Below are 17,791 nucleotides of genomic sequence, written 5' to 3' on the forward strand. Positions count from 1 at the left end.
TCCATCCTATAGGTTGTCTTTTTAACTTTCTTAACAGTATTCTTGGACGAACAAAAGCTTTTAATTTTTTAAAAACGATTTTATTTTTAAGTAATCTCTATACACAATATGGGACTTAAGGTTACAACCCCAAGATCAAGAATAACATGCTCCACTGACTAACCCAGCCATGCAACTCCAAAAGCTTTTAATTTTGATGAGGTCCAATTTATTGTTTCTCTTTTGTAGTTCATGCTTTTGGTGTCATATCTAAGAACCCGTTGACAAGTCAAGGTCATAAAGATTTATCCCTACATTTTCTTCTATGAAGTTTATGGCTTTAGCTCTTATATTTAGGTCATTGGTCTATCCCTTTACTTTTACTCCCATCTCTGTCTTTATACTTAAACTGGGTTTCTTTAGACAATATATACTTAGGCCTTTGGTATTTTTGTTTCAAATTCACTCTGTCAGTCTCTGCCTTTTGATTGGCATATTTAGACCATTAACATTTAAAGTGATTAGTGATATAGTTGAATTAATATCTACCATATTTGTAACTATTTTCTCTTTATTACACTTGTTTCTATTTAAAAAAAAATCTTCCCCCTTTTTGGCCATCTCTGGTTACACTGAGCATTTTTTATGATTTAATTTTCTTTTCTCTCTTATTAATTATGCTTCTCTTAAAAATTATTTTAGTGTTAAAAAAATTATTTTAGTGTTTACCCTAGAATTGCAGTATACTTTTACAACGAATCTAAGTTCATTTTCAAATAACTATACCACTTCATAAGATGCCTTATAATAGTAGTCACACTTTTTCCTTTCCTTCTGTAATATCATTGCTGTCATTCATTTCACTTAACTTTAAGCTATAATCACCCAATATATTGTCACTATACATTGCTATTATTATTTAAAAATTTTTAAAAATATTTTATTTTTAAATAATATCTATACCCAATGTTGGGTTTGATCTTACAACCCTAAGATCAAGAGTTACATACTCTACTGACTGAGCAAGCCAGGCACCCCTGCTATTATTTTAAACAAGCAGTTATCTATTAATTCAATTGAGAATTTAAAAAAACCAAAGGTTTTATTTTACCTTCATTTATTCCTTCTCTAACACTCTTCCTTTCTTTATGTAGATCTGAGTTTCACATCTATACATTTTTCCTTTTCTCTGAAGGGCTTCTTGCAAAGCAGGTCTATTGGCAATAAATTCCCTCAGTTTTTGTCTGAGAAGGTATTTTTTCTCTACTTTTGGAGGATAATTTATTTGGATACCAAATTCTAGGTTGGTGATTTTTTTCTTTCAATATTTTACATATTTCACTTCACTGTCTCTTGCTTGCATGGTTTGTGAAAGTGATGTAATTTTTATCCTTTTTCTCAATAGGTAAGGTCTGGTTTTGTTGTTTGGTTTCTTTCAAAATTTCTCTGTCTCTGGTATTCTGCAGTTTGAATATATGTTTAGGAGAAAATTTTTTGGTGTTCATACTTCTTGGTCTTCCCTGAGCTTCCTCGATCTGCATTCTGTCACTAATTTTGGAAAACTGTCAGCCATTATTACTTCAAATATTTCTTCTGCTCCTTTCTTTCTTGTCCTTCTGGTATTCCCATCATGTACATGTTAGATATCTTTTCTAATTGTCCCACAGTTCTCAGATATTCTGTTTTAGGTACCTCCCCACCATTCATTTTTTTCTCTCTGCATTTCAATTTAAGCAGTTTCAATTACATTTATAATCTAAAATTTTGGAAGTATTCACATGGTTTAATATTGAAAAGATACAAAAAGGTAAATAATTAAAAGTTCTTTCTCTCGTTACCCCTAACCCTCATTCACCCACTTCTAATCTATATGCAATCATTATTAACAATTTTAGAATTATCTAACAGGATATTCTATGGATAATAAAGAAATACATTATGTAGTTCCTCTCCTTAAAAACAAAAACAAAAACTCTTAAAGAGTAGCCTAGTATTTGCATATTATTTGCATGTTATTTTCTCCCCACATATCAGCATATCTTGGAGATTCTTCCATATCAGTACATAAAGAGCTTCTTCTTTTTTTAAAATGGCTGCATAGTATTCCATATATGGATGTATAGATCCACAACTCCATATTCAAAATCCTTGGTTTTGAATGTGTTTTGGAATTCAGATTTTTTTTTAAGTTACAGAGAGATAATTTATGCATGCACTATACATACTATTGCAGTGGGCTTGGGGCAAGATACCATAATTAAACACATTACTGTTTGTAGTGAATGAATAAATATTCACACTTGTTGGAATGAAGAGCAAAATCAGTATTATAATTTATCAATATAGCAATGAAATAGGGTGATATAGACTATAAATACTTGGTACTCTTTATTTCTAAGAAACCATTCAATAAAACATAAAACCAAGCTAAATATCTCTACATACGCATGCAGAGGATATTTGCTATATCTGGTTTCTTGAGGATGTTGGACAAAGGTTTCATCAGGTTTGCTATTATTGTCACCAATGATTAGAATTGAATTTTAATGATGGGGCAGGAATGGGATTCTTTAACACTACAATAGATGACCTTTAAAAATGTGTAGTTCTAGGGTAACATAACTCATTAATATGGTTTTCTAGATAAGCAGTGTCTTCAATTAAGCAAACAGCCATAACCTCTTCACTGATAAATACATGTTATTCAAGACCAATTAAGTGCTCATGCATTTCCCCCATATTGTCTATGGAGATTTTTTCCATCTGTTATATTTCACCACTGTCATCACTACTAGTCTTCATGCTTATTTGGGTTACACCATTTTAGCAATTTTTCTATCTTGCAAGGAATGTACAACAGGTACATAACATATTCAGTACCTTTTTTTTTTTTTATATCAGATTGCTCCACTTCAGTGCTTTACAACCTTAGTGAACATAAAAGTCATCTCGAGAATTTGTTTAAAATATAGATTCTTGGGCTACACCCACAGAGATTCTAATTCAGTGGGTCTAGGAATTTGTATTTCTAACAAGCTTCCAGGTGATGTTGATGCTGCTTGTCCACTGACCACACTTTGAGTAGCAAGGCTCTGACTTATTTAGACTTTTGGTCAATAAAATTTTAGGTAAGTAGTAAGACTATCTATCTTTTCAGTAGTGATACAAAATCCTTCAAAGTCTTTACCTACAGGTTTACTTTCAAACATTGTTGTAAGCCAAAGTCTCTGCTGAATATTTATCAATCATTCCAAGCACCAGCAACTGTGTAAATGGCATCATTAAGGGAGGCTTGATCAAACTTTCACAATAACTTTTTTAGGAAGTATTGGATGTTAGCTGCTGCCAAGTATAGAGTATAAAAATTAAAAAATAAATTATATTTGCTCTTCATTTAGGAGTAAAATTTATTGGTCACAAGAAGTTCAGGAGGAGTATATGTAGAACAGTGGTCCAGGAACAGTATAATTAATATGGTTTTCTTCCATTCCAGTTTGTATGCAATGAGTTCATATCATTGGTACAGATTATTGAGTCAGTTAGAAAAATATTTCTTTGAATACTTATTCAAATATTTTTTGTTTACACACTAACAAATTGTGAACAACTTCTGAAACATCTTAGATGTTGGCTTTTTCTAACTTTATCTGTCTGCTGCATTGGGACATCCCAGAACTGTCAATCTGTGTTTAAAGTTCTTAAAATCTCTTGTTTGCTCATTAATTATTGTTACTTTTTTTTAAGAATAGAGACCAGAACAGAGTTGTTTAATCAGCACTGTACACACATTTAGGACTAAGGTTTTCACTTAATTTCATCCATTAAAAGTATCTTAACAAATCTGTCAATATAATTTTCATCTACTTCATGATAAGTAGAAGTTTCTTCATCATAGGTATTCAGATATTTTATACCATGATGCTTCTTAACTTTCTGCAATCAATTCTGGTATTTTATACTCACCTTAAATATGTTCAGGTGATATTCATGGCATATTCTAGCTCGTTTCATGATCAAAAACCATTCAGTGACATAGTCACATTGCTTCATTGTTGAAACTATTCAATCATGCTCATGTCAACATCTTCATTTTTTGCCCTCTGAAAAATATTCTATTCTTCATTAGTTCTGGTCATTGTTGTTCTGGTAAAACTTCAACACTTTGTCTTTTTTTCAAGTCATATGTCATGTTAATTGCCACACCGTATTCTTTAGTAAGATGACTCACAGACATACCTGGATCAAGTTTCTACACTACCTCTATTTTCTATGCTACTAAAAATGATAGATGCTTCCATTTCTTCTTATTCTTATCTTCAATTTTCTGGACATTTTTACAGGACAATTAAACTCAAATGGAGAAAATAACATAAACTAAGAAGGCTACACAGTATCAGTGAACAGCAAAGATGTATGTGACTAAGAATGCTGAGACCAATGCCTAATGTCAGTCGGGGTCAGGTTTTGCTGTGAAACTTAAAAAAAGTTTGCATTTACAAAGCTTTTCAGATTCTGGAATTCCACATAAGATTTTTTGGACATAGTCTCCTATTGATGAGTACTTAGAATGTTTCAAATATTTTGCAATCACAATGTTGGACTGAAAAACCTAGTACAAACATAATTTTACATTTGTACAAATAACATCTGTAAGATAAAATCCTGGAAATGAAATTGCTGGGTTGAAGGATATGTGCACTGTAATTTTCACAGATATGCCAAATTGCCAATCTATACTCTCACTCCACATCTTTGCAAACACAATGTTTTATCAAAATGTTTTGTTTTATTTTGAAATAATTTCAAAATTACAGAAATGTTTCAAGAATAGTACAGAGAAATCTTTTCTTACCCTTGAAGCATTCAAAAGTAAGTATGTGACTTGACAGCCCATCACTCCTGAACACTGTAGTCTACACTTCTGGCAAACAAGGACACTTTTCTACATACCCACAATACAACCATCAAAATAAGGAAATTAATATTGTTATATTACTACTGTCTACCACAGATCCTATTCAAGTTTCACTAATTGTTCCAGAAAAGTACTTTATAGCAAACAGATTTCATACAAGATCATATGTCATATTTAATTTGTCATGTCTCTTTAGTCTTCGTCATTTTGGGAAAATTACTCAGTCTTCCCTTGACATTCATGATCTTTACACATTGTCGATTAGACTAGTTATTTTGCTAAGTATGGCCTTCTATCTGGGTATGCCTGATGTTTCCTCAAGTTCTTATAGCTTCCTAACAGGTGATATATATAAATCTGACTTAATCCATTTCTGATGGTGTTAACTGTGATCATTTGATTAAAGTGATGTCTGCCAAGTTTCTCTAATGTAAAGTTACATATTTTCTCTTTGTGATTGCCAAGTATTTTGTGGAAAGATAATTTGAGACTATGTAAATATCCCTTATCAAATGTTCACCCATTAGTTTTAGTGTCCATTGATGTTTCTAGGCTAATAAGTATTATATGGTTGCCAAATAAATACTCTCTTTTTTCCCCTCAAATGTTATATTCTCATTTCATCATTCCTTCCATAATCACCAGTTGGCATTCCACTCTATTCATTTATTTGTTTATACCATATAAAACTCAAGGATATCTATTTTATTCAATGAGTTATAATCAGTTGCCATCATTACTTATCTATACATTTACAGCTTTAAAATTGAGGTATAACTAACATACAATAATTAGTGCATATTTTAAAATGTAAAATTTGATAAATTTTGACATATGTATACCTCCAAGAAACTATCACCACCAATCAAGATTATGAACATATACATCACTTCCAAAGTTTCCTTTTGACCCCTGGTAATCCCTTCTTCCCCTTCCATCATAGCTTGCCCCACCTCCCATTCCCAGGAGACTGCTGATCTTTCTGTCACTATAGTGATAGTGTGCATTTTCTAGAACTTTATATAAATGGAATAATATGATACACAGTTTTTCCTTTGGTCTGGTTTATTTCATTTAGCAATAATTATTTTTAGATTCATCCATGTTGTAGTGTGTATCAATAGTTCATTCCTTTTCATTATTGAGTAGTATTCCACTGTATGGTTATATCACAGTTTGTTTTTCCCTTCACATATGGATAGATGTTTGGATTGTTTCCAGTTGCTGGTATTAAAAACAAAGCTGGTATGAACATTCATGCTGAAGATTTTTTAGAGATATATACTTTCCTTTTGGGTAATACCTAGGAATGCAACGGCTGGATCATATGTGTAGGTGTCTATTCAACTTTTTAAGAAATTGTAAAATGGTTTCTCAAAGTGGTCTTGCCACTTATGTTCCTGCTTATAGTGTATGAAAGCTCCACTTGCTCCACATCCTTGGTATGTTTTTTTTTTTTTAACTTCAGCCATTTTCTTATTGTGATTCTATTGTATTTCCCTAAGGATGAACGATATGGAACATTTTTTTCATGTGGTTACTGTCCATCAGAATACCTTTTTTGATGAAGTGTCTCTTCATGGCTTTGCTCATTTAAAAAAATATATTGTTCATTTTCTTACTGAGTTTTGAGAGTTCTTTACACATTCCAGATGCAAATCCTTTATGAGATATGTGATTTGCAAATATTTCTCCCAATCTGTTGCTTGTCTTTCCATTCTCAACAGAGACTTCATAAAGCAAAAGTTCTTAATTTTGGTAAGAACAATTTATCAATTTTTTCTTTTATGGATTGTACTCTTAATGTTGTATCTACAAAATCTTTGCTTCATATAAAATAAAAATGGGGGCACCTGGGTGGCTTAGTCAGTTAAACGTCCAACTTTCGCTTAGGTCATGATCTCGCGGTTCGTGGGTTCGAGCCCCGCGTCAGGCTCTGTGCTGACTGCCAGCTCAGAGCNCTCTCCTAGAAATTAAAAAAAAAAATATATATATATAAAATAAAAATGATTTTTCTAATGCTTTCTTTTAAACGTTTTATAGTTTTGGCTTTTAAATCTAGGTCATCAATACCTCATAAATTAGTTTTTCTGTATGTTGTAACATTTGTTGAAAAGACCATCCTTTTTCTCAACTGAATAGGCTTTGCCCTTTATTGAAATAAACTGACCACATACATAGAAGTATACTTGGGACTATTCTTTTTCATTGATCTGTTTGTTTATCTTAATACCAATAATCCTATACTGGATACTATAGCTTTATAATGTCTTGAAATTGGGTAGTGTTAGTCTTACCACTTGTTTTTCTTTGGCAAAGTTGTTTTTGGCTACCGTAGGTTCTTTGCATTTTCATACAAATGTTAGAATCAGATAATCAATTTATATCCCAAAGCTTGTTGAGGTTTTGAATGGAATTGTACTGAATCTATACATCAATTTGTAGAAAATCAACATTCAACAATATTGAAATTTCTAATTCATAAGTACAGGATGTCTTTCAATTTATTTAGGTCTTCTTTCATTTCTCTCAACAGTGTTTTATGATTTTCATCATATAGGCCTTGAACATTTTTGTTAGTTTATTCTAAAGTATTTCATACTTTCTTGATACCATTACAATAGTTTTTAAAGTTCAACTTCTGATTGTTCATCACTGGTATATTGGTTTTTGTATACTGATCTTATATCCTGCAACCTTGCTAAACTCATTATAAATTTAATAGCTTCTTATAGATTTCATAGGATTTTCTACATAGATGAGCATGTCATCTGAGAATAAAGATAGTTTTACCTATTCCTTTTTTAAAAAAGATTTTATTTTTAAGTAATCTCTACACCCAGTTTGGGGCTTGAACCCACAACCCTGAGATCAAGAGTCTCATGCTCCACCAGATGAGCCAGCCAGGCACCCTTACTTCTTCCTTTCTAATCGGAGCTATCTTCTCTTTCTTTGTATTGTCTAACTGTATTGGCTAGAAGCACCAGTATGTGTTGAATGAAGAGCGGAAGGCAAACATCTTTGCTTTGTTTCTTATGTTAGGAAAAAAGGATTCTATCTTTTATCATTAAGTTTAAGGTTAGCTGTATGTTAGATAGCCTTTATCATATTGAGGAAGTTTATTTCTTCTCCTAGTTTGTTAGGAGTTTTTAATATTCTTATTAGGAATTAATATTGGATTTTATTAAATGCTTTTTCTGTAATTTTTTAAAGTTTACTTATTTTTGAGAGAGAGAGGGAGAGAGAGAAAGAGAGGGAGAGCATGAGCAGGGGAGGGCAGAAAGGGAGACAGAGAATCTCAAGCAGGCTCTGCACTGTTAGTGCAAAGCCTGACGCAGGGCTTGAAACCATGAACTGTGAGATCATAACCTGAGGTGAAATCAAGAGTCAGATGGCTTAACCAACTGAGCCACACAGATGCCCCACTTTTTTTTGTATTATTAAAATGATGAAATAACCCAGGCATTTTCTTTTTTACTCTATTATTATGGTGAATCACAGTGATTGATTACTGAATGTTAAACTAACCTTACATTCCTGAGATAAACCTGACTTTGTCATGATGTTTTATCTTTTTGAAATATATTATTGGATTCAATCTGTTAACATTTTTTAAAAAAATTTTACACCTCTACTCATAAGGATATTAGTCTGTAGTTTTCTTTTCTCATAATGATTTTTGACTGGTTTTGGTATCAGAGTAATATTGGCTTTATAGACTGAGCTGGGAAATATTTCTTCCTCTTCAATTTTCTGAAAGAGTTTGTTCAGAAATGTTATGTTTTTATTAAATGTTTGGTAGAAGTGAAGCCTACTAGGCCTGGATTTTTCTTTATGGAAAGGTTTTTAACTACAAATTCAATTTTTTTTGAAATTCATTTCTTTCTTTTTTTAAAAAATTAAAAAAAAATAGTTTATTGTCAAGTTGGTTTCCATATAACACCCAGTGCTCATCCCCTCAAGTGCCCTCCTCCATGCCCATCTCCCCCCTCCCCCTGAAATTCATTTCTTTTTTTTTCTTTTCTTTTTTTTTTTTTACAAATAGTTTATTGTCAGATTGGTTTCCACATAACACCCAGTGCTCATCCCCACAAGTCTGAAATTCATTTCTATTTACTCTTATTTTTATTGTGATAAAATATATGTAACATAAAATTTACCATTCTAACCATTTAAGGGTACAATGCAATGATATTAAGTTCATTCACAACATTGTGTAACTATAGCCACTATCTATTTCCAGAACTTTTTCATCATTCCAAATAGAAACTCTATATTCATTAAATAATAACTAATTTCCCCAGGCTCTGTATTCTACTTTCTGTCTCTATGAATTTCTACTCTATTTTGCTTTCTGCCTCTTTGAATTTGTGATATTAACTGTGGTCACTTTACTCAAGTGATGTCTGCAAGGTTACTCTGTGGTAGAATTACACTTTTTACCTTTATGATTGATAAGTGTTTTGTGGAGTGATACTTTGAGATCACACAAATATCCTATTCCTAATAAAATGTTTGCCCACTAGTTTACCATTCACTGCTGTTTCTTTGCTGTGGCTATTCTAGGTACCTCACATAATCAGAATCATAGAATATTTCTTCTTTTGTGTCTGGTTTATTTTACTTAGTATGTATCAGAATTTCATTCCCTTTAATAGCTAAATTAATATTCTATTGAGTGTATATGTCATATTTTGTTTATTTATCTGTTTGATAGATACATTTCCAACTTTTTGGTATTGTGAATAATGCTGCTATGAATAGTGGTATACCAGTATCTGTCTGACTCCATGTTTTTAATTCTTTTGGGTATATGCCTAGCTTGTTTTTATTTATTTTTGAATGAACTTTGGTAGTTGGTATCTTTCAAGGAATTAGTCCATTTATGTTGTTTATTGACATAAAATTCTTCATAATATTCTTTTATTATCATTTTTATGTCTTTAGAATTTGTTGTGATGTCACCTTTCTCATTCTTGGGATTGGTGATTTTTGTCTTCTTTTTTTTACTTGATCAGTCTGGACAGAGATTTCCATTTTATTTTTCTTTTCAAACAAACAGTGTTTGGTTTCATTGATTTTATCTACTGTATTTCTATGTTATATTTATTGATTTAGGCTCTGATCTTTTTTATTTCCTTTATTCTGCTTACTTTGAGTTTCATCTGATCTTTTTTTTTAAATTTAAACTCAAGTTAGGGGTGTCTGGGTGGCTCAGTTGGTTAAGCATCCAACTTCAGCTCAGGTCATGATCTCATGGTTGTGAGTTAGAGCCTGGTGTCAGGGGAAGTGCTGACAGCTCAGAGCCTGGAGCCTGCTTTGGAGTCTGTGTCCCCGCCTCTCTCTGCCCCTCCCCCACTCATGCTCTGTCTTCTTCTGTTTCTCAACAATAAATAAATGTTAAAAAAAATTTAAATTCAAGTTAGTTAACATACAGTGTAGTCTTGGCTTCAGGAGTAGAGCTCAATGATTCATCTCTTACATATGACACTCGGTGGTCATACCAAAGAGTGCCTTTTTAAATGTCTGTCACTTATTTAACCCTTCCCCTCACCCCCCCTCCAGCAGCCCTCTGTTGTCTGTATTTAAGAGTCTCTTACTGTTTGCCTCCTTTTCTATTTTTATCTTCTTTTTCCTTTCCTTCCCTTATGTTCTGTTGAGTTTCTCAAATGCCATGTATGAGTGAAATCATGTATCTTTTATGTAGCATAATACCCTCTAGTTCCATCCATGTTGTTGCAAATGGCAAGATTTCATTCTTTTTCATTGCCAAGTAGTATTCCATTGTGTGTGTGTGTGTGCGCGCGTGTGTCTATACATACCATACCTTCTTTATCCATTCATTAGTCAATGGACATTTGGGCTCTTTCCATAATTTGGGTATTGTTGATAGTGCTGCTATAAACATTGGGGTGCATGTGCCCATTTGAATTAGCATTTTTGTATCCTTTTGTATACCTAGTAGTGCAATTGCTTGGTCATAGGATAGTTCTACTTTTGATTTTTTGAGCAACCTCCATACTGTTTTCCAGAGTGGCTGCACCAGTTTGCATTCCCACCAACAATGCAAAAGGGTTCCCCTTTCTCTGCATCCTCACCAACATCTGTTATTTCCTATATTGTTAATTTTAGCCATTCTGACAAGGTGTGAGGTAGTATCTCCTTTTTCTAGTTTCTGGTTAAGGTGGAAGCTGAGATCACTGATTGGAAAACTTTCTTCTTTTTAGGTACAGGCATTTGGTGTCAAAATTTCCTTCTACGTAAAGCTTTAGCTATATTCCAAAATTTTTGATATGCTGTTCTTTTAATTTTCCTTCAGTTTAAACATTTTCAAATTTTCTTGTGTTTTTTCCCCTTTGTCCAGTGAGTTATATGGAGGTATGTGATTTAATTTCTCCAAATTTGATGGATTTTTCACATATCTTTTTGTTATTGATTTCTAATTCAACTGAGGTTGTCTGAAAAAGTTTTTTATTTCACCTTTGTTTCTGAGAGATATTTTCACTGATATAGAATTCTTTAAAAGTGCTTTAAAGAATTTTCTCCACTTTTAGGGGCACCTGGGTGGCTCAGTCGGTTAAGCGTCTGACTTTGGTTCAGGTCATGATCTCACAGTTTGTGGGTTCGAGCCCCGCATCATGCTCTGGGCTGACAGCTAGTTCAGAGCCTGGAGCCTGCTTCAGATTCTATGTCTCCCTCTCTCTTAGACCCTCCCCTGCTCAAGTTATCTCTCTCTCACTCTCAGAAATAAATAAAACATTAAAAAAAAGAATTTTCTCCACCTCCTTCTGGTTTATACTGCTTCTAGTGAGAAACGTGCTCTCATATTTATCTTTTGTACATAATGTCTTTTTTCTCTAGTTACTTTTGAATAAGATTTTCTCTTTTAATACTGATGTTAAGCAATTTGATTATAATGTGCCTTGGTATAGTTTTCTTTGTGTTTCTTGTGCTATGTGTTTCTTGTAATTGAGCATTTTGGATCTGTAATCATCCTATCCTGCTTGGAATCTGACACTCTATGTCATGCCACTGCCATTCCCATACCCACAGAGATGCCTATTATCAAATTTATTGATTTTTGCCTATAACACTGGTGAAAAATGTTATCTCAGGATAATTCTAATTTGTATTTCTCAAGGGAGGCCAGGGATTTTAATTGTTTAAAAGTTACTTGTATCTTCTTTTCTATGAACTGTCTGATCATATCCTTTGTTCAGCTTTTGTGTTGGTGTATTGATCATTTATATATTGATTTATCTATATCTTTTACCTTTTGCATAATAAGTATGTACTTTTGAGGCAGCAAGATACAACATAAAGTTATTTTTTTAATTTTTATTTATTTATTTTTTTAAAGCTTGTTTCTTTTTTTTTTTTTTTTTAATGTTTTTTATTTATTTCTAGGAGAGAGAGAGAGAGACAGCGTGAGCAGGGGAGGGTCAGAGAGAGAGGGAGTCACAGACTGAAACAGGCTCCAGGCTCTGAGCTGGCAGTCAGCACAGAGTCCAACGTGGGGCTCAAACCCACGAACCGTGAGATCATGACCTAAGCGAAAGTCGGATGCTTAACTGACTAAGCCACCCAGGCGCCCCTAAAGTTATTTTTTTTAAATGCTTTAAAATATCCATAGTTTCCTGGTCTCATAAAAATACTCATAACCCATGTTAGCTAGTATTTCATTATAGCTTCTCAGGGGCTTATTTTCATCCTCTTTGTGATGAAACCTACCTAGCTAACAGGGAGGTATGGGAGCTTAAAAACCTGAGAGTTACTCTGGGCTGCCTATCTTCTGACAAGGAGCCCTGGAAATATCACAAACTCTCATATCTATAAAGAGTTTACAGCTATCTTAGTCATTACTTTACTGGATCTTCCAATGGCCCTGAGAGGCTGACAATGACCCCCATTTTATAGACTTTGAATCTGAGGATTGCAAAGGTGAAGTGACTATCATACAGAAGGTTAGATTTAGAAGTTAGAAAGATGATTTCATACTACATACTCAGCATCCCACAGTTAGTAACAAAGGCAAAACTTTGGCTTGGACCCAGGTGCTCATTCTAATGGCAGCAATCAAAGTAGCCATCTATTCTAAGTTGTCAAGTATATCACTTGAGTAGTCACTCTAAGTAGTCAAGAATAGCTTTTCTTCTTCAGGAGACTGCAGACCAAGCCCTTGATAGGCCATGACTGGGCCAGCATAATGGGGGTGCTGGAGGCTAAAGTCTATCTATGCTCACCTTTGGCAGCAGTCAGCATGGTGGAGGCCAGTTCACACTGCTGTGATTCCAAGTGTCCAAGCGTGAACCAGCGAGGATAACGGCTGGGCACCACAGATACCATATGGTGAGGGTGAGAAGTGTCTCCTGTAGAAGTTGAGCTTTCTAGAACAGGTAACCTAGAAGATCCAGGGAGAGTCATCAGCCACCATCCAGACCTTTACCATTCTGAGCCACCTTAGAGAAATTTGTTCTTTGCTCGGGAGGAACTGGGCAGGAAAGAGTTAACTAAGAGCTTTAAAGGTTTTAAAACTTAGGGGCACCTGAGTGGCTCAGTTGGTTAAGCATCCAACTTTGGCTCAGGTCACAATCTCATGGTTCATGGGTTTGAGCTTTGCATTGGGCTCTGCGCTGACTGTGTAGAGTCTGCTTGGGATTCTCGCTCTCTCTGCCCCTCCCTGCTCCTCCCTCTCAAAATAAATAAATAAACTTTTTTAAAAAAGGCCTTAAAACATAGAATACTTTACTGTAAGTGAGTTGAGTGCCTGGGCACATGTAGAACTCAAGCTGAATACTCCTTATTGCAAGTGGATTTAAAAAGCAGTTCAAAAGCCCTAAGCTCGCTGTTCTAAAGTCTTGGTGTAAAAACACTTAATTTTACTTCCTTCAGATGCTTCTGATGACCTATGCCTGGGAACCATGATTCATTTGAGCTATGGAAGGGTTAAACTTATTATCAGTCTTCCTAATGGGTTCCGGAACAATGATACTCAGGTCTTGTGTATTCCCTATCTATTAAAAACTCAGGGGCTTTCTCAGACAACCCACCAAGAGTACATCCAGGGAGCCAAATGGGTCACCAGCAAGGCATTCCAAATGGGAATCCTATATCATATGAAAGTGCCTGAGCCATTTTAGGGTAGGTTTGGTCCATATTTTTAGGTCCAATAGAATAGACAGAGGGTAAGAGAAGAAAATGAGGTAAACAAAGAAAAAGCACAGTGGAAACTTCTTTGATGAAGGCAACTGGGCTGGGAAAGGGCTACCTACCTCATGGCACGTAAGGCTAATTTATAGGACAGGTCTGGATCATGAGGCAGCAGAGCTGAGAATAAATACTTGGCAAAGGTATGCATGGGAACACTCTCTCGGTGAATGACTTCTCCTAAACCACTGAAGGGGCCCCCTGCAGGAAGAAGATGAGGCGGCCAGTTATTTATCTGCATGCTTCTAATTTGCCAACCTGGACTTGGGCTGTAGGATCTTGCACATGTTTGCTAGCCATGGGAACTTTCACTTAAAAAAATGTTTCTATACAGTGCTCTGTTGGAGAGGGTCTGTCTTCCTAGACAGACTCTAGGTTCCCCACAGAGTAAGACGCTGTGACAAAAGTCCTTTTCTACTTACCTTCCAGTAGTAAGATACACTGTTTCTGCAGTGTTTTCACTAGCTCATCGTCCAGCTGTAGCTCCTGAAGTCGACTTAGGAGCTGCTCCTCATTACGGCACACCTTGTCCTGTGCGTAGAGGCCTTCAGGCATCACCCTCTGTTGACCCATCCCCATCAGCGCAACTTCCAGGGCCAATGACAGGTAGGACTCATGGCTGTTTGGGCAGCCTGTAGCCACAGGTACATGCTGGTACACAGGGGGTCTGCTTTCATTCATATCTAAAGGCAATAGGGGACCAGATGGCCTTTAGGTCAGTTCTGTGGATTTTTCTGCTCCTTTCTCCCTCCCACTCTGGAATACAGTTAAATCAGCAGATAGCACCGGGAAACTGAACCAGAACCCCAGAGCAGTAAGGGAAATATACTGAAAAAAGATTATACAGAGCCACAAAGATTCTCACCTCCTTCCCAATATGTGAAGTGGCTAGACCAGTTGGGGAAGAAGATTTTATATTACTCTTTTGCTAACACATTATGTAATACCACAATTATCTGGTTTTGTGTCTCTTTTACTAGAGTGTGAACACCTTAAAGAGAAGAACTTTAACTTATTGCCCTATGCATCTCCAGGGCATAGCATATGGAAGGACTTAAGTATATGTTAGTGGTGAATAAATCCCAAGTGCCATTTCAGGTTTTCAAGATGTAAATGTCATTGTGTAGATGAGAGAGACCAGAGATGATGATTTCCTTTCAGGGAATTAGAGGAAAGATAAGGGCAGCTCTAGCTTGGGCCACTGCTTGTATCTTTACCCAAAGAAATCCAAATCCATCCAGTTAGACTATTACTTTTGTAACAATGGCAACTTCTGTGTTATTATTTTATATATTCTACTTCTTGGCTCCTAGTTTCAGAAAAAGAGCAAAGGTTTAAAGTCTTTTACAGGTTTAAAGTCTTGGTTTCTTTTCTTTATCTCTCTACTCATCTGGTAAGTATTTATGGAAAACTTAAATGAGACATATTGCACTAAGTGCTGGGATCACAAAGACAAATAAGTCATAATTTCTGCTTTCAAGAAGCTACAGTCTAGTAAGATAATTACTTGTAAACAAATTGTAATGCAGTGAGCTAAATAGTATAGTGGATGTATGTATACAATATAGTGATGGCATAAAGAAAAGAAAAACCAGTTCTGTCTCTGGTCCTTGCTACTTTGAGACTGCTAAGTTTCTTCCCTTCTAGTTCTCATTGGTAAAATTGGTGTGTAACCATCACGAGGAAGAAAGTTCAAAGGAAATACGAGTACTATGAAATTGCAAGGGTTACACTCTTCTTGTTGGAAGCTTTTTTTTCACTTCAAGACTGCTCTGTGACTTGGCCTCAGCCTCCTGAAATCCCTCTCACTCTTCTATTTCCTTTGGATCATTCTCTTTAGGCATTCATGGTATTAAAAGTTAGAAGAGCATGGGGTCGCCTGGGTGGCTTGTTCGGTTAAGCTTCTGACTTCGGCTCTGGTCATGATCTCACAGTTCATGAGTTCAAACCCTCCATTGGGTTCTGTGCTGATAGCTTGGAGCCTGGAGCCCGGTTTGGATTCTGTGTCTCTCTCTCTCTGCCTCTCCCCTGCTCATGCTCTGTTGCTCAAAAATAAATAAATGTTAAAAAAAAAAAAAAAAGAAGTGAGAGGAGCAAAGGAAGGCTGGCCAGGTAAATGGGAGAATAGGACAGGGCCAGTCCACTGGGTGGGAAAGGAAGATGGGAAAGAGAGGAAGCCCAACGCAACCAGTCAGGGCAAGTCCAATTTGGAAAAAAGAAAAAGGGCTGCAGAAATGGAGAACAGAGTCTGGCAGGGAAAAGAGGGCTACCAAGGGCAGTTTTAGCTCTCCTCAGGCTGACCCCGGTACCTGACACTTCCAGATAGCCATCATCGTTCAGACGGCAGGCCTCAGTCAAAGTGAGAAACAGGCAGCCAATGGGATCCAGTGGATGGCCCACCCAACCTTCCAGGTTTGTGATGGTTGTGGTTCCTCTCTGTAACAGTTCTGGAAATAAGCAGATCCAAATTTTAGAAAGTGATGGAGACACACAGCTCTCTGTCCCTGCTGAGTCTCCTCATTAGTCTCTTTCAGGCACTGGCCCTGAGACTTAAAGAAAAACTTCCCTCATTGTCTTGCCTTGGATTCATAGTATTGGTCACAAGTTTATCAGCCAGATGTAAGGTCTTGAGGTCTGCATTTAGGTTTCTCACTGATAGCACAAATATATAAACACAGTTTTACAGTTTAAAAAAGTCATCTTATACCAGGCCTTCCAACTACCCTGTGAGGGAGGCAGACCAGCATTATTATTCCCATTCTGCAGATTAAAAAACCTGAGATTCATAGAGGCAAAGTCAGGCATTCCACACAGCAAGTAGAAAAACCTGAAATTCCATGAAACTGCCACTCCATGAAACTTTACAAAAATAAAATAGTAAGCCTTGTAGCCCCTAAGGATCCTTATCAGCCCCAGCCTAAGGAGTTAAGATGGCCCCTTATCACTATACCTTTCTTCTGATGCTTGTAGATTTCCAGCTGCCGTTGCTGCTGCAACCTCAGAGTATTGATAATGGCCACTGTGAGTCTGAGAGCCTCTTTTGGATAACCATGGGAACGCAGGGCATCAACCCGAGCACAGGCTGTAGGCACATGCTCTACCAGGTGAAGAAAATATTTTGGTTGGGTTAGGTTTTTCAATCAGGAAAATTCCTATTTGACAAAGGGAGTTTGTGTTTTGCTCAGTTCCTAAAATTCAACTGATATCTACTGTGTACCAAGACCTATGTTTTATCTTTTAAGAATATAATTGAGTAAGTCACAGGCACTACCTTCAGAGAGCTACCATGCAGCCTCAGTATAGTGGTATGACCTAGAACGGAATGCACAGCTAGGATAATAAAATGTAGGTACCTCTTTGTGAAGTTGTACTACAGGAACCCAATGGAAGTAGCAACTAACTGCCTAAAGGGAAAGGCCTTATTCATTTATTAATCCTACATTTCCTGAGAACCTATTATATGCCAGCTAGTTTGCCAAGAAAAGTTAGTAAAAAGGTGAATAAAAAATGGTCACTTCCTCAATGACCTCACAAATGATACACCAACAGATCATATAAAAGTTAAAAATAAATGACATGATTGAGAAAAAATATTTGAGCTGTACTTTGTAGTACTAGCAAGATTTTAAATAGGTAGAAAAACAGGGAAAGGCATTTCTAGCAAAAGGAACATATAAGCAAACAACATAA

General features: G+C 35.6%; 1 protein-coding gene across 1 annotated transcript in view; it reads right to left on the reverse strand.

The window, feature by feature from the left end:
* The window catches only part of ZSWIM5 (zinc finger SWIM-type containing 5), a 69,985-nt gene that overhangs the window by 12,531 nt on the left and 39,663 nt on the right, over positions 1–17,791 (reverse strand). The window contains exons 7-11 of the mRNA XM_077752184.1: positions 17,052–17,198; positions 16,411–16,548; positions 14,524–14,784; positions 14,167–14,302; positions 13,138–13,295 (exon numbers count right to left, since the gene is read on the reverse strand). Of these exons, the coding sequence (XP_077608310.1) occupies positions 13,138–13,295; positions 14,167–14,302; positions 14,524–14,784; positions 16,411–16,548; positions 17,052–17,198 (840 nt within the window). The remainder of the gene's footprint in view (positions 1–13,137; positions 13,296–14,166; positions 14,303–14,523; positions 14,785–16,410; positions 16,549–17,051; positions 17,199–17,791) is intronic.

This window comes from Crocuta crocuta, unplaced genomic scaffold, assembly GCF_008692635.1.
Source record: "Crocuta crocuta isolate KB4526 unplaced genomic scaffold, BGI_CrCroc_1.0 scaffold367, whole genome shotgun sequence".
Taxonomy (NCBI): Eukaryota; Metazoa; Chordata; class Mammalia; order Carnivora; family Hyaenidae; genus Crocuta; species Crocuta crocuta.